Here is a 23647-nt window from a genome sequence, read left to right on the forward strand (position 1 = left end):
ATTAACATCTTCTAAACTGTCAGGATAGGCAGTATTTTTTTATCTAAGGAATTTATTCCACTGTTTTGCTAAAATCCTTGGCAATATAAGTGAAGGAAGGAGACTCAGTTCTTCTTGCAGATGCCTCTCTCTGCAAAAGAGATAAGACAAACATGCAAAAGAACATGTCTTTGGGCTACCATTCCTCTGATTGTATTTGAGGCATCTTCTTTCAAAATAATATCTCAGGAACATGAGCAGCATTCCATAAATAAATAAAAGTGTAAAACTCATTGCAAAGGGGAAACGTGTGTTAATAAACCCACAATGAGACCTGTAATGAAGGATCTGCTTTCAGAGCAGAGCTGCCAGTAACTCTGCACCTGTGTCTCTCTATCCGTTTACTATGTTGTACTTGTTTATCATGTCTCAGAGTATTGTTCTGTGAAAATCCATGAGAACACTTGATTGTTGATTCCAAAAGGCAATTCATAGTTTTCAGATACTGTAAATTGTCTTAGAGGAAATTAGCACATTAACATGGTTTGGCTTCTCTTAATATTACATTTTAATAACTTCTTATAGCTCCTTTTTATTACTTTTTGCAACATCATATTTCTTGTATCTAATAAGTGTTTCTTCCGTGTGTATTATTCTATTGTTTTCAATGTGAAAAAAAAAGAGAGTACTTTCTATAACTGGAGTTTCTACCCATGAACACCAACCACTTCAATCCCATTTTGCTTCATTCATACTGTTTCCCACACTCTCCTGCTCTGTTTACTACAGGGTTCTGTATCTCTCCACCTGCCCTCTAAAGTCTTAAATGACAGCTAAATTGGGATCATCTGTACACATTGTTCTATGAGTATCTAATTAAGCCCGAACATACTCCCTGTGGGTGTTGGTTATCCTCTGGCCTTCCTCCTCCTTTTTGCTGGGAACAGTCCCACACTTGACTTTCTCTAACAGACAAACAGAAGAGTTTTGCAGCAAGTTTGGAAGGTGTTCTGAATGACCAGTCAATCATCTGTAATGATTAGGTAAAGGGCTACTCTCAAATTTAACCTATTACACCTGAATTCTGCCCAACTTTCCTTCTCTTGGTGTATTCATGTGCATCTCCCTTAGCTGCTTGTAGGAGCCTAACTATTTTCTAGATTTTGTTCTTCCAACTATGGTTGAAATTAGCGGATTGTTTCCTTAGAAGGACAGGCTTAATAGGATTGCTGGTGGAGTGCCATCCATTTTTCAGGATGTAGTGGGGTTTATTTTAAAAGCATAAAATTCGGAGAGGGTTATTCTTCCCACAGAACAAAATTGGTTATCAAATCATGACATCAGAATCAAATTATCTTTCCCAAATATCCCTGTACTCTGCTGTTTTCCCCACACTATCTCTGTATTGAGATTACAGAGTCCCTGCAAAATTAGTAGAGCCATGCAGCTTGCCCTAAATGTTAATGTAATGCAATACAAATGGCACTTACATCAGAACTAAGATGATTTCAGTTGATTTCTCTGATGACTGCAGCAGTGGCAGAATCTTGCAAAAACAGTCTGGTGGTCACTTTAGGATCAAAACTGAAATGAATTTCAACTGCTTATTCCTTGTTTCATTGGTTTCCCTCTTGATTCTACTTTTCAAATCTATACAGCCCTATACAGCAAAACAAAATTCAAAGTGTCAATATATGCAGCCTGCTGATGAGACTCTGAAAAGAACTGGAGTATTCTGCATTCTGTCCATCAAAGTACATAATCTCCTTCTTAGTTTTAGGCATGTGAGTAACTCCACTGAAAGGAACAGAATTACCTACTCAGCTGGGTCCTGGCCAAAGCACTGAGCCTGTGAAGTATTGAATTCTTAGTGAAAATAAGCTGTCTTGGTTGGAGTGAGAGAGACTTTTGTAAATAGGAGAGTATTATATTTCATGCAGCTCTGTTATTCCATTATTTAGTTATGCCAATTAATGCATGAATGTTCCATAAATTTTTAATTTTTTTTACTTCACACAAAGTTCATGCATTTAGGAAAGTGTTCAATCTGTCAAACAGTATAATTCCACATAATTATATTCTGTTTTAAAGGACATACACCCTTACAATAAACCGACATTCAAACATCTGGCATCTAGATTTTTGGGATTTCTTTACAATTTACACTCCAAGAATCCCGCTCAATTCAATGGAAGCATCTGTACTGATGTTACTGCACAAATATTACCTTATACATTGTCAGAAATCAAAATACAGTTACAACTTCTCCAGTTCTAATATGGATGTAGCACCTATTGTAACCTTTAGTAAATATAAGATACTCTGTTAGAAAACAATTCTATATGGAATTGTGACCTTTATGCTTCTATTTAAAACACTAATTACTAGACTGACAGAAGTTTAAATGTTTTTCTTTGAGGATGAAGAAAAAACTCTAACTTTCTATTTTTTAAATTTAGAGTTCATATTTTTGTTGAGATACTTATCTTTACAGACTATACATTTAGACACTAAAGACTGTGTATGTTGTGTATATTTTACCAGTTCTTGTTTGGAGTGGCTTGCTTTTGGCTATTTTGTAAAATACAAAAAAGTAGACAAATTAAGTAAATATACCCTGCAAACACCTTCCCACATTGGGACATTTATCTTTTTCCATAAATACGGAATATTGTCTTTCAGTGGGTAGCATAAACAATATTTTGCCTCAATCTACATAAAATTTCAGGTTTGATTTTAACCTATCATCTAACGTAGAATTTCATTCTAGAGGTGAGCTGAGAATCTCTAAGGCACTGCTTGTTATACATATTCAGTCACACAGAAATATACCCTGGAACTTCTACTGGACTTCTGTGTATTAAATTGCTATATGAAAAAGCCATTTTGGATAATATGAAGAGGATTATATTGTGTTAATACATGTTTTTTTCCTTCCATCAGTAAATAGGTAGAAGGACCTGTGGTACTAAGTACTACTTCAAAAGTGCAATAAAAGGTGCATGAAAAATATTGTCAATAAATTCCAAGTAGTCTCATAAGTGGGATAAATGACACAATTTTCTGCATTATGGACAAGATAATTTTCTGTGAAAGATTTCTTCAAAGCCAGCCCTGGAGATAGTCCAGGAGGACAGTCTGTTCAAGAAAACAAACCTGAAGAAGAAAGAATAATGAAACATATAACTGGTGCACCATCTCTTGCCCTTTCTGCCCATACACTGGAGTCAGTTCTGTATCAAAGGGAAAAAAGTCCTAAGGAAAGTAAATAACTCCTTTTGCTTTGGGAAGTTCTGGAGATTTTAGTGCCATTTGCTGTTGAAAGCAGAGGAAGGAATGATGCTCCAAGGACAGACTACAAAGTTTGGCCTAATAAATGTGAATGGATATACAGGGCTTGATTGTTCTTTCACACCAATGAAACTCCATGGACTGAAATTAGGCACACTAATTACACAATATACTTCTGTAAATGATTTGTAACTCTGAAGTGAATGAACTATAATATAACCTAAGGCACAATGTGCATGTGCAGCCTGGCCCCTCAGGCATGTGTTAATAGTAACACAGCTTGTCATCATGTGTTTTTAAATTTTTAAATCTAAATAAAATATAACACTGCATGTAATAAGTACTTTAAATGGCAGATGTGTAATAAACATCTCTATTTATGACAGACTTAAGCAGCAAAACATAATGAGGTGTGGTTCTGGTACAAATTTTGCTTCAGGTTCACTTTGTACTTTAAACCACCTTCATTAATTACACAGCTAAGATCATGCCCTGGAGAGCTTTAATTTTCTTGTGATTATATAATGGTCTCTTACTGATATCATTATTCAAAAAAATAAATAAAAGATTAGGAATGTTTTCAGATAGAGCTTTTAAGTATAAAGATTTGTTAAACATATTTTTACCAAATCTGAGCCACAACTGAAAACATCTAAAGATGTTTCTTTGCCTTAGGTAACCATGCAACTTTTCCTCTGTGTTTGCACAACCCTTTCTCACATATACGATTTTTGAATGACTGCCATTACCCTTTTTTCTGTAGACCAGAAATGTCTTCATCTTCAAAATGGCCCTGGAAGATAGGGAATACTCACATCTATGTTTTCCTGACAGGGCACAGATTTTCATTCTTGCTTGGCTAAGTGGGAGGTCGGTATCCAAACACTTCTAAGTTGTTGTGTGTATGTGGTTTGCCCTAGGTCAGGCAAGAATGAACAGGAATTGTCTCCATTTCCTGAGTTCCCAAGTGATGCTATAAGCTCTGGACCTTCCTTTGCACTCCATACATGCACGTAGGGAAAACGGGCAAAAAGTAACCCAATTATCAAAGAAGCACAACAGATTTGAAACACGACGACTGTACATTGTAGGAAACAGGTTCTCATCCTATGGAGTGCCAGATTTTGTGGCAGGTGGGACAATTAATCAGGCCCACAGCCTGTTCCCATAGCCTTCTTCCCTGGGTACAGCTCTGGAAGGAATGGGCTGTGTGTCAGATGAATCGTTCTGGCAGCAGGCACTGCTCCCACCCGGCCCCAGCCTTTGCTGGTGCTGCTTGGCTGCTGTCCCACCGCACGAGGGTTGCACGTCTGGGCTGTGACAGGACAATGACCCCTGGGCAACAGGGCGGCTGGCAGCAGCTGCCATTGCTGGAAGCGCTCATCTGGGGTGCAGCCGCCCTGCTCCTGGCTCCAGGCCGTGCAGGGCAACGAAGGCAGCGAGGCACAGGCCAAAGGACTCTCTGCTGCTGTGGCTGCAGCTTGCTGCTTGCAGCCCTGTTTGCTGGGGCAGCTCAGAAGTGGGGAGCAACTTGACTGCACCGGTGCGCAGCGAAGCCAGAACGGCCGGGGAGCCTGCGCATGGAGCTCCTGCGCATGGAGCTCCTGCGCATGGAGCTCCTGCGCTGTCCTGCTCCCGCTGCAGCCAGTGATGCAGCACACCTGGCTGGGAACCACAGGCACCTCTGCATTTTTGCAAAGTTTTGGTTAGAAAGACTGCACGTAGTGACCAACATAGGTTGCACCTCTAGACGGGGATGGTTGTCAGACAGATAGCAACCCCAAAGCATCTTCTTGTCACTCCACTGGCCAGTCAGTGTCTTTCTGTTTCATACTAGTTTCCTTCCTCCAGGCTTTATTTTGTTGATAGGTTTGGGTTTTTTTAGCCATATCAGTATGGTTTTAAGGCTTCAGCAGGCAACATAAGATCTTAAAGGTCTTAGTTTTAACACACATTCACAAAATATCCATTAATTTAAGTAAGAATGCTGAATTTACCACCTTTTGGAATATGTACTAAGAATTTACTGTAGTGTAAATAATTTACTCCATACTTTGTGAAAGTAAGTATGGTGGAAAATTATATTTAGCCTCTAATTTCTAAACTAAAACAGCAATATTCTCCTCTGGTGTAATATATTTTCCAGTCATGTGATGAAGAGAAGCATTTTTTTCAGCTGAGCTCACTTAAGTTCAAAAGATAAATATATCACAATGACAAATTGCAAAATGCTATTCATACATTTAGGTAAAAATGGTTCCCTCATTTGTTTGTATTTCACATAAACTGGATTACTGTTATTTCCAAAGAAAATATAGTACAAAATAATTCTGATAAAAAATACAAGTAGTGTTAATGGACCAAAGCAGAAATTTATCTTAGCTTGTGGTGGGGGGGACGGGGGGAAATATATATAGAAGCTAAGGATTCTGTCTTCAGGTGAAATTCATTCTAGCAGAAAATTATATCCTAATCTCCAGCCCAGGGTTCTACAAAGGTGAGACATAAGTGGTAGCTAGTGCTGAGTTTTCTGCATCTGTTCTGTTCTGGGTGGTTGAGAACTTCCCCACATGGGAAAGATGTCTGAATTTAAAGCACTGATAGGCTGTCTTAAGACTTGTCCACAATGAGAAGTTGAAAGAAATTTGAGAGCAAATTTGCCCCACTCTTGTGACTCCATACTTGTGTCTGTGAGGACGCCCAGCCTGCTCTGAGTGTGAACTGGTTTATCTGTTGGCCTGTGAGATAAGGCACACTTGCTGGGCACAAAATCAGTCCATGCCTGTCTGTTTGCCACTTAAATGCATCCTCTACATGTGGAATAACAGGTGGGAGTCAGACACACACTGCAGCAGGGTTACTGATTTCATTTTGTCCTGGAAGTAGAGAGGCGTTTCTCAGTTACTTCCTTCTAAGTGTCTAGCCTAGTTCTACATTAGGACGCTGTGACTTTTTTGAGTGTTTTGGTTAAACCTTTTGGTTTGGCAAATGACCCTTTTCCTGCTTTTTCCTTAGATCACTTATTTATCCGTATTACCTGCTGAAGACCATACAGAGAAACATGTAGGTCTTCAGCAGGTAATGAGCTTTTGGGATAATGACTTTCGTATGCTGCCTTAGTTTCATCTCCATGCAGCTCACCATTCACTGACATGTATGACTCAGGTCAAAAGATACACACTTAGAATACAAGCAAAAATGAGTAAATGTGACAACAATAAATCTGATCTGTAACATTATATAGCAAAAAGAGTTGAATAAGTGATATATTGTTAGAATATGTACAGTAGAGTAACATGTTTGGATCAGAAATATTACTTATCACACATAGAAGGTAATGAAGTGGAGGTCTATAATGTCAGTGCTCAATTATTTTTATCACTTTTATGTTATCACTTCAGAAATCCCTCACGGAATTGGTATACCCTGATTTCTCTTTCCAAGCAATTCTATGCACCCTGTCTTGCTTCCAACACATATGAATGTTCTCTCTTTCTCACACACACACAAAGGATTCTGTAACAACAGGACCATTATAGAGAATGATCTAAAACATGTGGACTGCAGCCAATATTTAGATATGGTATAGTAAATTCTGGAAGGTATAAAAAGGAAATAACTCATTGCAGAGAAAAATGAGCCAGTCTTAAGTAGTTTTAATCACTGAGTTTCATATAAAGCCATATGCAAGATACTGAGCCTAATATTGAAGGGAAAAGGAATAGGGGTAAGGGAGAAGAGAAATCCAGTTCCACTGGGATTTGGGATGGGAGTTGTTTAGCATTTTCTTAAGAACCCTTCAGGAGATTTAACAAAAACATTTAAGCAAACATATAAACATGTTTCCAAGCTGTATGACAACTGTGATCTGACAACCTTACCATGCATCCCTACACCTCAACCTGAGCTGAAGGTAGTCAGTATGGAGCTGCTCCTTCCTTCCACAAACAGCTGTCACACCTGCGTTGCAGGCAATTCAGTTACTGTGCCCACTCCCTTTGTCCAAAGGGATCTCCGGGAGTGAGAAACAGCCGTCACAGTAGTATCAGGAATGAAGGAAGGGTGAGCCACTTCCTTTCCCCTTTCTCAAAATACTCAGCTGTATCCAAGTTTCTGCCAAATCAGTTTTGCTCAGCATCCCAACACCCTGAGCTAAGCTGTAGTGCTCACCACTACGGCTGGGAGGCTATGGACTGCATCTCCTCTGGGTCTGCCCCTTTGCCATTTCCCTGGGCAGGTATGTTGAGCCTCTGTAGAAATTCACAGGCATATGCAGTTGCCCAGAATTCTGCAAATAGCTGTGTTCTGTATTTGCATAAGACGTCATGCATTAATTGAAACCTGCTTGTCATTAATCAGAGGCTTTAGTGAGCTAGAATTTTTCAGTTAGATTTTTGCTGAGCCTAGGCTTCAGCATTTTCACACTTGTGAACTGCACTTAAAAAAACCTGACTGCCAACATCTGTCTGATAAATAGTAGTTCAAAAGTGTAACAAATGCCAAACAACCCTTCCTTGTTTTAGTTACTGTTGGACATGGATGTAGAAGAAGGATAGAGAGGGGCTTTTTAGAAGTATTAGTCTTACTCAGCAGAGGGTGAAACACCCATTTCACCAGCCTGTTTCATAACTGGTTCCTAAAGTACATGGAAATAAGTGGGATTGATTCTGCCAACTCTGTTCATTCAAAATAGAACTTTACTCCCTCAGAAATCAGTTTGAGTCTTCATGGTGCTGCTCTGCACAAATAAGGCTTTACTTGTTAAGTGGGAAAGAAGCAAAATTCCTAGTGAACCATAACTCCAGCCAAAAGTTAAAGAACTGGATCTGCATAAAGAAATTAGAACCAAAAACAAATTTCAAAGTTTCCACACCTGAAAGGAAATTTTGAATTACTGAGTGTATGAAATTGATGAAAAGACACTAACAGAAAATTGTCTCTTCCTATACACATCTTCAAGTCCAGAGCTAGTAAGAACTAATGAGCAGAGGCATTTCTTTGGGGGTGACATCTTACCAGTTTGCTGAGGTGAAATACTGAGTACTTAATACAGAAATGCAAAAAGTACCTTCTGGACTGAAAGAAATCCCATTATGAATGGTGACAGTGTGGGTCCATAGCTGTTGAGATGCAGTGGAAGTGTGTTTTGGCCCATTAGGTGGCTGTGTTGCATTTTGAAGCAATTTCTAGGTTGGAGAATTGTTACCAAATAATCCCATGTGGACTGATTCCACTGCAGCTGCACCAGAGTTAGCAACAATGGGAACCTTAGAATAGACAGCTTTCAGTTCCAGCAGCCGTTTTCAGCACTGTATCAGTTAACCCTGCTCTGAGGAGGGTTAATTGACACAGTACTGCAAATGGCTGACTAGATGAAAACTCATATATTATGCCTCCCAACATCTCTTAACAATTGTGCAGCTGCATTCATATTGGCAATGGTGGGAATTTGAAGGAGGGAAGAAATTCCCCAGTGCAGACAAAGCCTGAGAGTGAGCCTTAATATTCTTTTCTGGGTCTTTTTTTGTCAGTCACAGTCATGCTTCCCTAAAACATTCTCAGAGCCATCTCCAGGTTGCTGATTATGAAGCAACAGCCACTGTTGGTCCCACTAGCTGTATGAAAACAGTGGAAAAATGGTGATACACCCTGGCCCATCTCACAGGTGCACTCAAGGTTCATGTGTCTACTCTTCTTCTCTCCCTTGTATCCTCACAGGCAGCACATTCTAAAAGAACCAGGGAAAAACAAAAATTAACTTTCTCCACAAATATAGACAATGTTTGCAAGATGTGCTTCTCCTGCACTGACTGGTTCTCTAGCAGCAGAGTATCAGGATTCCCAAGTCCTTCAGTACCCATTGTAGCCTTTAACTACATAAATCTCTTTGGCCTCTCCAGCTGACCACAGAAATGAAATACCCACTCAAAATACAACCCTTTAGACATGGCCCTGGTATAGGCTTACCCCTGGTAGGCCAAGGCTGTTCTTCTAAGGAGTTAGTTTTCTGAGGCAGTACAGAGCTGTAAGCTTCTTGAAATATGGAGGAAGCAGTCAAAAAGATTCTTCTAAATTTTATTGCTCTCCCATCTGCTCTCCCATTCCTGGCAAGAGACGTCTTTCAGAGTTAAAAAATTGCTGCTTCCCCTGAGCTAAGGCCTTAAACTTACTATCACTGCCCCTTTTGAGTAGTTTGCACTCCATGAGAACTAGGTAGGAGAAAGCAGGACCCACTAGAGCAGAACAGAGGGGCGTCCTGACTCTGCCCTCCTATGTACACAGTGAACGGGCATTATGAAGTTGGTGACACACTTCCTGTCACACAGATGGCATCACAGACATTCAGTAGCAACTTGTAAAAAATAAAGAAGTTCTCTCCTTGTGTGAAGCACTACCAGCTGAGACCATCTGAGCTCACAGACTGGTGGAGTTAGTTATACTTATGTACGGGTTATGTTAGGCTGTTATCTATAGGTGGCATCTCCCTGTGACCAAAGCTTAATCCCAGACCAAAGCTGGTAGAAAGTAGGTCATGTCACTCCAGTGACTTTGCAGTAGTCCCTTTGATTAATTATAGAGTTGTATTCACTGGTGTTTGCACTGAATATTGTGCAAATACAGCTATAGTGTCAGAAGATGGATTGGAACAGTGGAAGGAACAGCTACCACATCTCTTTTGAGAACGAACCTGGAAAAAAATTAAGAGCTGTTTCTGACTCCTCAGCTTCCATCACCTACTTGAGGAAGTCAGGCTCTCTGGGTTCTGGATGTTGTGTTGCTTATCTGGGTTAAGGTACTCTGTACATAAATGACATAAGAACAAGTGTTTTGGTGAGTCTAGACAGCTCTGTATCCATAGGGTTGCCATAAGGGATATCACATTGATTTATTGTCTAAGCACTTTTGGTTAAGGAGGGAATCAGGATAGTTTCAAATCAATGAAAGATCCATAGTTGTTTAGATCTTGGATATTGATTCTTATGATGGTGAATCTGTAGTCAGACCGTAGAAACACTCAAACTCTGTTGTGCTGGGCACAAGTGCAAGCATCAAGGCTTTTCTTGTCCAGGACAGCTTTCAAACAGTGATCTTAGGAATACTAATCTCATGTGAAAATTATTTGCTTATGGCTGTATGTAAAAAGTCCTTGAACTATAGTATTTTTACTAGAAATGCTCAAGGGAAGACTAGTGGAACAATTAATAGCCCATACAGGATGATTCTGTTGAGACAGAAGTTTTGGAGCAACAGGCTTTTATCAATTGCATGTAACACTTTCTTCCAGAGAAATGGACACATGAATATGCTTTAAAGAGATTAATGGACGTTATAAAAGTTATGTGCTGCTGCACTTTGAATTAAAGACTTCACAACCTCCACTTGGAATCCCGATAGCATACAGCAGCTTATTCTTTTGATGTATAGAATAGATGTAGAGCTCTACGGATTTCTTAATGGTGTGATGGGAACTGAATATTTTACAAAATGCAGTAGGACTGCAAGGGTTTTCTGATAGCTGTTAGATTGAACAGGTGGACTGTGTCTATCTTCCATAGCTGGTTGCTTTTGGGTATGGGAGTGAAGCAGGCTTTGGGATTCTTGTGATTGGATTAAGAACACTTTAGCAATATTTTCAGCCTTAAGAAGTGTTCTAGGATTACTCTTTCTTTAGCCCATCTGTCTGCAGTGTACTTTTTCTATTCCATAGAAAAGAACTCAGCTGTCTCCTCAGCACAGTCCTTGCTGATCAATGACTGCATATGTTTGGTTGTAGTAACTTTCTGCCCGTTTCCTTATTTATCAGTAGACATCAGAATTTATAAGGTGTCAAGAAAACTGGCTGTATTTCGATAGCTTGCACAAGGAGTGTTGCAGCAGTATCTCTGCCCTCTTCAGTATTATATACGATAATGCAACTTTTCCTTCTGAGCACTCTCATGCGCTTGTCCAGCCCCGAGTAGGGGAGAAAGGATGTCACCAGACAATTACACAAGGAGTGGCTTGTCAGCCAAAGTGCAAGATCTTGTGCGGGAGTGGGACGGGAGGAAATGCCCAAGTTGCACATGAAGCCCAGGTGCGAACATTTTTTTGGGGAGAGGCACAGACAGGGGTGTCCTCCCTGGCCGTTGTGGCCATCTCCTTGCGGCCACAGTGGAGGGGCGCCTAACCACGGTTTGCACGGGAGAGGAGCGAACACCGGCGGAGGGAAAGGGCAGTGCTGGACATCCTGCCCGGGGGCTCTGGGAAGAGGCGCAGCCTGCGGCCCCGCCATGCTCGTAGGAAGAACAATGTCGGGGCAGGGCTCTCCGCAAGGTCCTTCCCCGTGCCGTCACCCTCCCGGCAGGACAGCTCCGACCCGCTGTCGGGTTACGCCGCCCACGTCTCACCGCGGCGGCCGCAGCGCCGGCGAGGCAGCGCCGCGCCCGCTCCGGGGCCGGAGCGCGCCCGGGGCCGGAGCGCGCCCGGGGCCGGAGCGCGCCCGGGGCCGGAGCGCGCCCGGGGCCGGAGCGCGCCCGGGGCCGGAGCGCGCCCGGGGCCGGAGCGCGCCCGGGGCCGGAGCGCGCCCGGGGCCGGAGCGCGCCCGGGGCCGGAGCGCGCCCGGGGCCGGAGCGCGCCCGGGGCCGGAGCGCGCCCGGGCGGCCTTTGTTCGGCGGGGCGCGCACGTGCAGCGCCCGCGCGGCCCCGCGGGCGCGTGGGGCGGCGAGCGCCGGCCCGGCCTGGCCCTTTAAAGCCGCGGTGGCGGCGCGGCCGGGCCGGTGCGGGACACGTGAGGCGGCGGCGCGCTCTGCCGCCGCTGCCCCGGCTGCCGTGCTGCTCGTGTTTTATCTGGCCGACCGCCAGCCCCCCATCGCCGGGTTTTCGCTCTGCCTCCTCCTCTCTTCTCTCTCTCTCTCTCTTTTTTTTTTTTTTTTCCCCCCTAAAGCCCCCTCCTGGTTTTTCCACCCACGGGTAAAGGTGGCTTTTCTTCTCTTTTCCTTCGGTTTTGTTGTTGGTTTTGGTTTTATTTTCCCTCCCTTAACCCTCATCCTAGTTTAGTCCGTGGGCAGGACTCGCATAATAATATTTCCAGTCCCAGGAGCTCGCATCACAGACACGAACCCAGGACCGCCCCCCCGCCCCCTTTTTTTTCCCTCCCAATCTCCCAAATCGTTTTATTATTATTATTTTTAAATGATCGCTCCTTTTGCGCGCTGCTCCCGCTGCTGCCGAAATCCCCGTCTTCCCAGGGTGCATGCTTCTGGCAAGATTGTGCAGTGTTCTCAGTCCATTTTCAGTGTGTCTTATCTTAATTTGTCCTGATCCGATCTAAGCGCGATAGCCACCACTTGCTTTCAATTTGTAGGACTTTTTTCCCCTCTTCTTGGTCTGCTCCCGACTACCCTCGGACTATTTCCCTCTCTCCTTGCATTTCCAGGGCTGCAATTTACTCAGCCTTTTTTTTTTTTTTTTTTTTTTTTTTTTTTTTTTAACCTCTCCTCTTTTGAATTGCTTCATGTTACTAACCATTCCTAAATTGTAAGATTCATTCCCCCTCCTCTTCCACCACCACCACCACCACTACCACCATCACCTCCTCCTCCTCCTCCTCCCCTTCTCTTCTCCTTTTTGGCAGCACCAGGACGTCCGGTGTGGTGGTGGCAGCGAGCAGCAAAAGCAGCAAGAGCTCGTTTTGATTCCCCCCCCCTTCCAAGGTGCTTTGGAGAGACTGGTTTCAGGCTGAGCAGCAGAAGTCACGATGAGTGCACAAGGTGAGGGACCCGGTCAGCCTTCCACTGCTGCCCAGGAGCAACCTGCAACCGCAGAGCCTCAGAAGAGAGGACGAGGCAGACCCAGGAAACAACCACAAGTCAGTATCGTATAGATACGTAGAGCCGCAGATCTGTAGTGTTATAGGCATGTACATGTACGTATTGTGCTGCAAGGAGTCCTGGCGATGGGGCGGGGGGGGCTTTGTTGTGCGCTGCTGCCCGCCGGGGCGCACGGAGGCGTAGCGAGGGGCTCCGTCGGGCGCCCCGGCGGGGGGACCCCGCAGCGACGGGCGCTGCCTGCCCGCGGCTGAACGGCGGAGCCTCCTCGGGACTTTCAGTATTGTGCAGGGAGCGAGCTGGGGCTTTTCAATGTAAATGGGGAACATGGAGCAGCGCGGCTCCGACCAACCAGCGCTCGCTGGGTCATTTCGAGCTGATTTTGAAATTGCGAAAGCGAGGAGCAGGGAACGGGGCTCTCCTGTCTCCCTCCTCTCTCAGCCCTCGCAATATCTCAATCTGTGTGCGCGCGTGTGTGTGCATGTGTCGGGTCCCACCGGGCGCTGCTGCCGCCTCCGATCTTGACCAGCCCAGCCCCTGAACTGCCCCTAAATGCTGGGGCTGGGGGAGAGGAGATTGACTAGAAAGTCGCATAGGGTTTTTTTTTTCGCCTTTCTCTCTCCCCCCCTTCCCCCCCCCCCCGGATTCCCCCCTTTCCCCACCTCCCCCCCTCGCCCCCCTCGTCGTATGGAGAGAGGTGCCCCCATTGCCGATGAAGGTGGGGGAGGTAGCCGGAGGGGGCTTGCCCTGTATTTGCAACACCTTTTGCCTTTACTCCGGCGCTTTCCCAGGCAGGTCGAGGCGACGGGAATGCTGCCGTGTTTGAACGCGGGGAGCGGAGCCCTGTGCTTCTTTCCACCCTCACCCACAGCCTCCACCTGGGCCCCGAAAGGGGCGCGCTGGGCTCCCCTTTTTGACTTTCAAGATCTGAATTCGCGCTAAAGTCGCTAGATCCGCGTGTTATTCCCACCCCCACCCCCCTTCCCTTCCTTTCCCGAAGTGCCATTGTCGCATCGCCTGGAGCTGCCGGGCCGCGCTCAGCCCCTACCGCCGGGCGAGGGGCCCGGGGGGAGCCCCCGCGCTCGGCAGCCCCTCCGCCGGCGCCGCCGAAGGAGGATTTTGCCTGCGGATGCAACCAATTAATCCCGCAGCTCGGCGGGGGCAGCGCGAAGCCGCCCGCAGCCTTTTCCCTGCCTCCCTCGGAAGTCACGGCTGAGAAGCGGGGCTGTCCGTGGAGCTCATTTTAAAACGAGCGGCTGCGGGCTTTAAACGTGTTTACTTCCCATTCATTTGGCATCAGCCCCACTGCCACGAGAGCCTTCGAGGGGCTCGAAACATGGAGAGAACTCAGCAGCAGAGCCCCGAGCCGGGAGAAACACCCGGCTGCATTGCTTCCTTCCCCTTCCCCGCCCCGATATGGTCCTGTAAATTTCACAGAAAGTACTTTTTTAGGGAAACCATAAAAGCAGAGACCCCCCCCGCCCCCCCCCCCCCCCCCCCCTTTTACCTCGCTCTGCCCTTGGTGACGCTCACTCCTTCGGTCCGGTGACTGGGGGCTCTGTACCCCCTCTGCTTCACCCCCTGACTGCCCCCGACCAGCCCCAGCAGCCAGCACCCACCGACCCTACTGGCTTGTGCCAGGTCTTCCTTTTTTCTTTTTCTTTTTCTTTTTCTTTTTCTTTTTCTTTTTCTTTTTCTTTTTCTTTTTCTTTTTCTTTTTCTTTTTCTTTTTCTTTTTCTTTTTCTTTTTCTTTTTCTTTTTCTTTCTTTTTCATTTTTCTTTTCATTTTCTCTTTTTTTTTTCTATTATTTCTCCCTCCTGTAGCATTTGAATGTGTGGAAGTGAGCGAAAAACGCGTCTCCTTCAGCGTGCTCAGCCCAGATGTGCAGTGCCTGCGGGGTTCGCCACTGAGCTGCAGTACTTGGGGAGTCCCCTCGCGAGCCTCCCCTTAACCTACCCGGGAATTATGAAAGCTGAAGGGCTTTAAACTGGTTTTAAGTTAACAAACTGCACTTAATTAGTTCTACTGTATCCTGTAATATGAATTAAATGTATAATACTTAAGACTAGAAGAGTTTTATAGTGTTTATGATTCACTTAATAAATATTTGGAATCCGAATTCTTAGTAATTCATACCGAGTTTTAAGGACTGGTTATTTACTGGCAGGCAAAGGAACTAGTTAAGCAAATAGCTAAAATAAGCAGTGCCGACTCATTTTCAAGTTGGGATTTTGTTTCAGATTTTACTTTGGTCGAGTTTTTTGGCTTACAAGTGTTCTATTTGAAGAAATGTTTAAATTTGCATATTAATAAGAACCCATTTACTTTAGAATAGGTGTGAATATAATGCCGACTGGAGAACAACAACAACAAAAAAATGCCCCCTTGAGAGAGAAGTAGTCTCATCTTACTTTACAATATTCTGGTAGTTAACTTTTTCCCCCCCGAAAGCTTGTGCTAGAAACAATTGTGATAATTGTATCTTGCTATAATTTGCAATGAAATTGAAATTAAATGGGTAACTGTGTTATTTTTTAAATAACTGCTCTTATATGAGGGAAATCTTAGCCATCTTTAAAAAATGTGTTTCCTGCTATAACTTACGTGTTAGAATATTCACACTTTCTCAAGTTTTTCTATGCAATTGCAAGAGAAGTTAAACTCATTTATTGTGCAAAATATATTTTTTCCTTTACTTAGAGTTGCTAATTTTTTTATATTGCATTATTAATATTAGGTTATTTAAAGACACTGTTAATTCATATGTTTTAAGCAACTTGTCAATTTAGTTTATTCTTTAGAACATCTGGGTTAGTTGTAGCCTCTTGCCACAATAGCATGTTTTCCTGTATTTAGGAACCAACTGGTGAACCATCTCCTAAAAGACCAAGAGGAAGACCTAAGGGAAGCAAAAACAAGAGTCCCTCTAAAGCAGCTCAGAAGGTGAGATTATTAAAAAGAAAAAATTACTAATGCTGTTTTTTTATCAGCTGGTAGCAAAAAATCCAATAATTTAGGTTGTGAAGTGTGGTATTGGAACTCTTTTAATAATGGAAGCTACATAAAGCATGAATTTCACATTTTTAAAATTAGAATTAACATCAAGACCCAAAGTAGAGAACCTATAAGGGCATATTTTTTAGTAGTCTACAGATTAGTGAAATAACAATGTATTTAATGAGAGACCTTGAGATGTCCTGTATCTAGTAAGGAAGTCAATGTTAAGGATATTATTTTCTTCATTAAGATTTTTGTAAGAGGAAGATTAATTTCTTGCCCACTTAAAGTTGTTACTACTACAGACCAAATCTGTATATTAAAGCTAAGTGCTTTGTCAAACATAAGTTAATTAGGAGTAAATCCAATTATGTGTTGATGGAAATAAGTGCATATATTGAAATTTACAGCTTTAAAATGTGATGGTAAAGTAAACTTCGAGTTACAGTAAAAGCTTGTTATATCTTGTTTAGTAATCAGTTTCAAAGAGACTTTTACTTCAAGTGCTTTTAGACTTCTGAATCACTGTTCCTGCTTGGTGATGGGACCAAACTTTATTCTGGTGGTTCTGATTGCCTACAGCTACAGGAGAAGCTCCCTGAAGTCACTGCATTTAGTGCATGGACGTTACATCACAAATACAACATGAAAATTTGACTAAATTTTACTTGAACTGGGGAAAGCACCCCATTAAAAAGCTGTTACCAAGGCAAATCATGCAAACCCTTCTGTAGGAAATATTTTAGTGAAGGCAAATTGTTGTGTGTAGGCTTGAAAACAAATATGGGAGATCTGTTTATTTTGTTGGTTGTACAGCAGTTAGCACTAGTTTACAGGTACTAAATCACTAAAGCTTGCAAAACCTGGTAGTGAACTGTGGTGCTAAAGTGTATCAGTGTCTTTTAAGGAGGTGCATGACAAAATGTGTGGAAGGTATTTGTGTCCTCATCTAATTATGGTTCATTTTTCATATGCCTATGGTATTGACCATATTAAGTTTGATAGTTTTCAGTGTTATAAATTACTATAGCAACTACTGATAAATATTAAATCATTAAAAGGTGACTATGGTTTCATGTCTGTTTTGTTTAAAGTGTTTTCATCATTTGTTTGAGGTACTTTTCCAACTGCCTTTAAATTCAAAATTAGTTGGGTGGGTTTTTTTTTTTTTGTTGGTTTTTTTTTTTGTTTTGTTTGTTTTTTATGGACTGGAAAAAAGCAGCATATTCTGTCAAGAAATTAATGAATTAGTAAAAAATGCTTTACAGGTTAAATATTAAAAAACTTTCAAAGCCATTCTACAAGGTAATGTGCTTAAAATGTGCTTAATTTTTTTTTCTTTATACAGTAAAAGCATTCCTCAGATTCATGTTAAAATAGTTTATATGTCACTCTTCAAAAGAGAGGGAGCAGTTTTTTATTAGTCTAGCAAATCCAAATGTGAGCTTTAGTATTTTAAATATTACTCCTAGGAGTGTTGGCTTTCCTAGGAGAAACATTTGTAGTAAGATAAAATTTTAAGTCATTTGTAGAAATGTGTTTTGAAAAGATGCCTCTAAAAGGAATATTGACATTATTTCATTTGCATAAGTGATTTGGATATCAGTATAAATGGAAAATAATTTTAAAACATTCATATATGTGTAGGTTTATCAAATCAAGAGTTTTCCAGATGATTCTAGTACATAGTTATGCTTTCCCAGTCTAATTTACAAACTAATTTCATTGTAACATTTTGATTTTCAGAATGCATCAAGTTACTGCTCTAATTAAAGTTTTTGAGTGTTGCTAATGTAAAAAATTGACCAAAGACCATGTGTCTTTTTTTATAATAGAAAAAATCCCTTTGAGGGGTATGTAATTACAAGTCTTACTGGTTTCTAGGTTTATAGATAAAGTATATAAGTGTTTGAATAATCCTCTAAAACATAAAACACTTACAAAGCCTCACTAGAAGAACGAGACTGGTATCACATTTCAAATAAATATTTTAGCCATTTTTCCAAATTGATAATTAGCCCTCTCTAAAATCAGCTTCTCACCAGGTATCTCAAAGTACCTTTTAATGTAATATTATTTCCAATATTTTTTCTAACTCTAATATGGATGGGAAGGTTTTGGCACTGTAAGAAAGCTTCATTTGGTGGTGAGGGTATCACCTCTAAAAGGAGTGAACTATATGTTCAATTTTGTGGTACACATATTTACACATACATATGCATACATGCATTCATTAAGACTTTCTTCAGCCTGTCTCAACTCCCAGAAAGAGCACTGGCTATCTTAGCTTAAGCTCCTCTACATGTGAACCTGGGTACTATACACCCAGCTGGAATTGGCTGGAATTTCTAAAGAATAGTGTGTGCCCTGTGTGTTTCAAAGGGAGCTCATTGAAATGCTTCAGAGTGTTCACAACATGTTAGATAAATGTCGACCAGCAGAACCCACCAAGCAGCCATGAGAAGGCACTCATGATTAATTGATTGGGTGTTCTCTTGCAAAGCATTACACATCACAATTAAAAATGTATTGCACAAACTGGCAGTGAGTTAAAAATACTCCAGAACTGGGACTTGGTTTTGTTATACTTCAAAAAGGAAATACCCATAAATCAGTGGATGGACAATTTTCCCTGGAATTGTGGTTGTGTTGTATATTTAAAATTTCTTGGTTCACAGGATTTAAAAAAAATTTGTTTTGGTTTTTAATTTTTTTTTTTAGCTTTAAGAGCTTGTGTTTGGTCTTAGTAAACTGGCCTTGGGGCATCTGAAAACAAGCGGTGCATGTTAGGAAATTAGCAATGTGAAACTTGACAATGCATACAAAATATTGCAAAACTAACTGAACAGCTAATAATGTGGCAATTACTCTAATTTTGGGTAATATTCTTTCTTTTTTCCTTAAAGCCTTGCATATCACACCTGCCTAAGCTTTTATAAACTAGACAGAAGAAATAAACTGTTTTATAGAAGACCAAACAATTTCTCAATTGTTTAATTTTCACAAACAGGAAGAATACAATGAATACTAGATAGATAAGAAGAGGTAGAGAGAAAAAACTCCTGATCACCTTGCACTTGAGTCCCTACACTTAGGTTGTTATTATGCAGTCTGCATCTTTAAACAAGTTATTCTGTCATTAATTTAAAATTATTTTTTACAAAATAGCAAAATCTGAATTCGGTTTTGGGTTTTCTTCTCCCTAAAGCACAACTGTTTTTTCAGGAAGATCATAGTGGGGAATCTGCCTTTTTAATTTCTTGGGTGTTTTGTGGTTGAATTTTATTTGTTTGGTGAGCTGTGTTCCCAGCCCATCACATTTCCCTTTCAGGGCTTTTTTATTTTTTTTTTTTTAGTTCCTATAGTTTGACTTGACAAAAATACTGTGTAGGCATAAATACTTTCCTGTTTGGGAGCAGGAAACACATTTGTGACATTAGAAAAAGGAATAGTAGCAACTATATAATTGTCGTTAAAGGAATTGTCAAGGGATGTCCCAGGAATACACAATGGTAAAAATTCTTTAGTAAAATTTTCCTTCAGCTAAATTATGTTGAGTTTTGTTGTAGTTATTGGTGCAGTGAGATTCACTGAAAATGCCTACAGAACTTGATGCATCATCTTCTTAAAACTAGAGCTTGTGAACCTGTGTGTGACTACATTTGCTATTGTGTCTATGTTACATGGTCAGGTTTGGTATGTAGAAAAGCATGCCCCTGGGTTAAGCAGTCCAAAGGTAAAAGAAAAAAAACCAAACAAACAAAGAAAACCAAACCAAAACAAAACAAACAAAAAAAACCCACCAAAAAAAAAAAACCAAGGGAAAAAAAACAACAACAACAACAAAAAAAAAACCCAGAAAAGTGCATGTGATCAGGACTCTGCCCTGAATTGGGTCCTGAAAATCTAGTTGGCTTCTCCATGCTTCATTCATTTTCATCAACACCAGTTATTACAAGCTTAAAGGGAAAATAAGATCAAATTTATCAAGTCATTGTAGCATGGTTATTGCACTGAAAAAATAAGAGGCCTCAAAATCAAATGTTGTGACCAAGATAGGAAAAGCAGAAGACTGAGTTTTGTTTAGCATTAAAATGGACAAAACAGGACATGGAAAATGTGATGGTTTTGTACTTAGTCAATGCCTAAGGTTTTTTTTTAAGAGTATTTTTTGACTACATAACTATATGGTTTTTTGAGAGGGACACATTCCTGAACTATGTCTTTTGACTCTGACAACATGATCTTCCTCCTGAGAGCCATCACTTGTTTTACCTGACTTTCAGCACATACATTTTATCTGAGATCTCCAGCAGATCATTTTGCAAAGTAGATAGAGTTCTTCAAATTTGGATTCTGTTGCATTTGAGGTCTTCCTTGACAATACATAGATGCCCAAAGAGCACTTTATAGCCATTCAATTATTTATATTTGTCTTGTCTTGTTAATTGCTTTCAGTAGTACAGCCTTGGTTTCTGTCTGGATACAGTACATTTTTGCAGTAAGGGGGCAGAGATCATGGGCAGTCATGTCCTGGATTTGCTGAGAGAAGCTGTTTGGAAGCAGGGTTTGATGGCACTCTGGTACAGGGCTTAAGTGGATTGCAAGTGTTCATGGGGACTGTTAGCTCGCTTCCAGATAGCAATGGCTGAATGGTGATCTTTCTCACCTGTGATAAATAAAACCCACTTCCCATATAGATCATGATTTTAAATGTAAGTTTAATTCTGTTCCTCAAATGTGACATTGCAAAAATGTTCTTGTTATTGTTTATAAGAGATTTCATCTTTTTAATGAAATATGCTTTGTGTTTGGTAACATACCTGACCCTTCTTTAAGCTTTGGTGATTTAATGTTTTAGCTGTGAAAAGCAAGGTCATGCCTCATAGAATAGTAGCATCAAATGTTAAAAACCCCCTGACCAAACAGCACCTATGGGTGACCTGGAGCTCTGTCAGGATTTGCATCTAGCTTCAGAGGCAACGTTTCAATTAAAGCCAAGAGCCATCAGACTGGAGTGTCTGTGATGATGCAAAAACCTGTTCAAGGCAATGTATTAGTGCTTTCATGGGGAACCAATGTGTTACCTATCTTATACACAGTAAAACATTTCTTCAAGGCTTCAGTTAAAAGAAAGTCTTATTGGAGAAAATACAGCAATTTGCTAAAATGCAGTATTTTAGCAAATACAGGCTGAAAAAGAGGGGAGGAGGTGGAATATTTTCCTAAACTTCATGTACTTATTATTACCACTGTGCTGCTACTACTCCTTTTGTTTGTTCTGGAAGTATTTTGTCTTTCTCTTCTCTTGAAAACGAGATTAAAACTTCCACTTTGGAGGTTCTTGTCATTCATTTTCTGCAGCTTTATCTGTGAAAACCTTGCTATTTACTTGCAGAATCTCTGTACCAAAACATCACCTTTGGCATGCCTGGCTGTTTGCTCAGCTCACCTCTGGGAAAGATTTGGTTTTGATAAGAGCTATGGAAATGTTTTTCTTTCAACATGAGGTGGAAGTCATATACTGCAGGAGTATAGTGCCTTTCAATCTGCACAGTCCCCAAGCACTTGACAAGCCATTACCCAAACTAGCCAGCATGCACACTGGCCACTTCTGACATGGACCTTTGGTGGTGGTAGAGCTCAGCACTGCTCATGGGAAGCGGCCACACTGTGTGACAGTTTATGACAGGAAGCAAAGATTAGTTATTCAAAGAAATCGCTCATGTTCATTATAATTTGTAGTTAAAATTTGTGTCAGGTTTGTACTAGACCAAAGTAGTTTTGTATTCAAAAAGTTAATTATTTTTTAATAAAGTTTTGGAAAAAGAACTTGCCTTCAGATGCAGTCATACACACAAGAAAATAAATAGCCTTAGTTCTCTGATAGCATGTCAAGTATTGATTTGTTAAGACCAGTTATAACTGATATTTCTTTTTAAGATGTATGCCCAGTGTTTCATGAAGTAAATGTAGAAACAGGGAGCTACAGCTTATCAACACTAAACCATATCTGGTTTTTTGCATCCTTCAGGTTACAAGGTATAGAGAAATTGAACGCTTAAAGGAAACAAAACTCTGAAATAGACAGCTACAGGATATAGTAAATGCACTTTAACAAGTATTCTCTTAAGAGGGTTTCACCTTACATATAACACCAGTATAAACTATTAAAGCTCTAGTTTACTCTTTTAACAAGTTGAGTGATAATTTTGCCCTTCAGGAGTGTGAATTTTATTTTTCACAGCTTTATTATTGTGAGGTATTTATTTCAAAGTAATTGCATTTCACTCACAGGGCAGGATTTTTTGTAGACATTTCTCCACTAGTTCCTCAGCTCAAGTTCTCTTTTAGAGAGATCCAATTTACACAGCATTGGGTTACAGTATATGTTACAGTGATTGACCAGCAAGTGATTTATTTAATGGCATAGTTGATTTCTAAGGGCAAATCAAATACACATACAGTTAACTGGGGGAAAAAAAGCCCAAAGAAACACAATTCATGTGTACTAAATGTCTTCATTCTTGGGGACTTTGCATCTGGCAATTCCAGCCCCGACTACAGGTGGTGGCAAAATCCTGAGTGGAACAGGATTATTTACCTGGTAAAGTGTATGGATGGGCATAGCCTAGCTGGAGAGAATAACCTAGAATTTTCATTTTAAACTCTATAAGTTTTTTAGTGTACTCTATAAGTACTGCTATTAGTAGTAGTATTCACAATGTCACATAGTGGGATTAGTGGAAGAGCCTATAAAAGGACCCATATTTCCTTTAAGCTGAGCTCCAGGAGCAACTGCTGGGCTTACATAAATATAGCTGTCACTTCTAGGGCTTCTTCCAGATTATTTCCTTAAACCTGAAAAAGGAAGATGTATTTTGGGCCATAAAAGGTTTACTTACAGCTTAAAGATGTGCTTTTACCTGGAAAATCTCATGTGCAAAGTAGAGAAATTGTTTTCCAGTACGAACACAGACCTGTTCATGGTGATATTCTGACCTAATTAATTTCATGCATGAAATTATGAGACTAAAAAAGGAATTGTATCTGTTGTAAACGGCTTTGAAACAGGCTGTATTTTTAATTTAGTACTTTTTGATGGCCTGTGAAAGACTAGATTTGATGTTATTGGAGGTTCTCAGGTTTCCCAATTGCCCTATGTCCCTACCTGCATGTCAGATGTCTGGCTAGGGCACCCCTGGCTCTGCTGAAAGCGCTGAGCAGCTGGGACTGTGGGGACACTCCTCCATGCCCCTGGACACAGCATGGATCAGGGCTGGGGATCGCACCCTTGGGTGCAGGAGAGGTGCTGCCTAGCCATGCTGGCTAGGAAACGTCGGGAAAAACCAGCATAGTCACATTCTCCCAGAAAACACAGAGATTAGTGGGGGGGCCTGGGGCCGCCCAAGAGGTATAATTGTAGCTAAAATTGCAGGAAAGGAGTTCCTAGTTACTGAGGCTGTTAAGTGATGCTGAGGAATAAAATAGGTTGTGTTTCTTTTACAGAAAGCAGAAGCCACTGGTGAAAAGCGACCTAGAGGCCGGCCCAGGAAATGGGTAGGTATTTCA

The 23647-nt window shown here is 41.3% G+C and overlaps 1 protein-coding gene across 2 annotated transcripts in view; it reads left to right on the top strand.

Annotated features, from left to right (window-relative positions):
• Positions 1–12189: 12189 nt before the first annotated feature.
• The window catches only part of HMGA2 (high mobility group AT-hook 2), a 109691-nt gene continuing 98233 nt past the window's right edge, over positions 12190–23647 (top strand). The window contains exons 1-4 of one of the 2 annotated variants that reach the window (XM_077783504.1): positions 12190–12225; positions 12884–13117; positions 15935–16021; positions 23585–23635. In XM_077783504.1, coding sequence (XP_077639630.1) covers positions 13007–13117; positions 15935–16021; positions 23585–23635 — 249 coding nt within the window. In that variant the 5' untranslated portion in view covers positions 12190–12225; positions 12884–13006. Of the gene's footprint in view, positions 12226–12731; positions 13118–15934; positions 16022–23584; positions 23636–23647 lie in introns of those variants that run through there. The other variant, XM_021547399.2, reaches the window with a different exon arrangement.

The sequence above is a fragment of the Lonchura striata genome, chromosome 5 (genome assembly GCF_046129695.1).
Source record: "Lonchura striata isolate bLonStr1 chromosome 5, bLonStr1.mat, whole genome shotgun sequence".
Taxonomy (NCBI): Eukaryota; Metazoa; Chordata; class Aves; order Passeriformes; family Estrildidae; genus Lonchura; species Lonchura striata.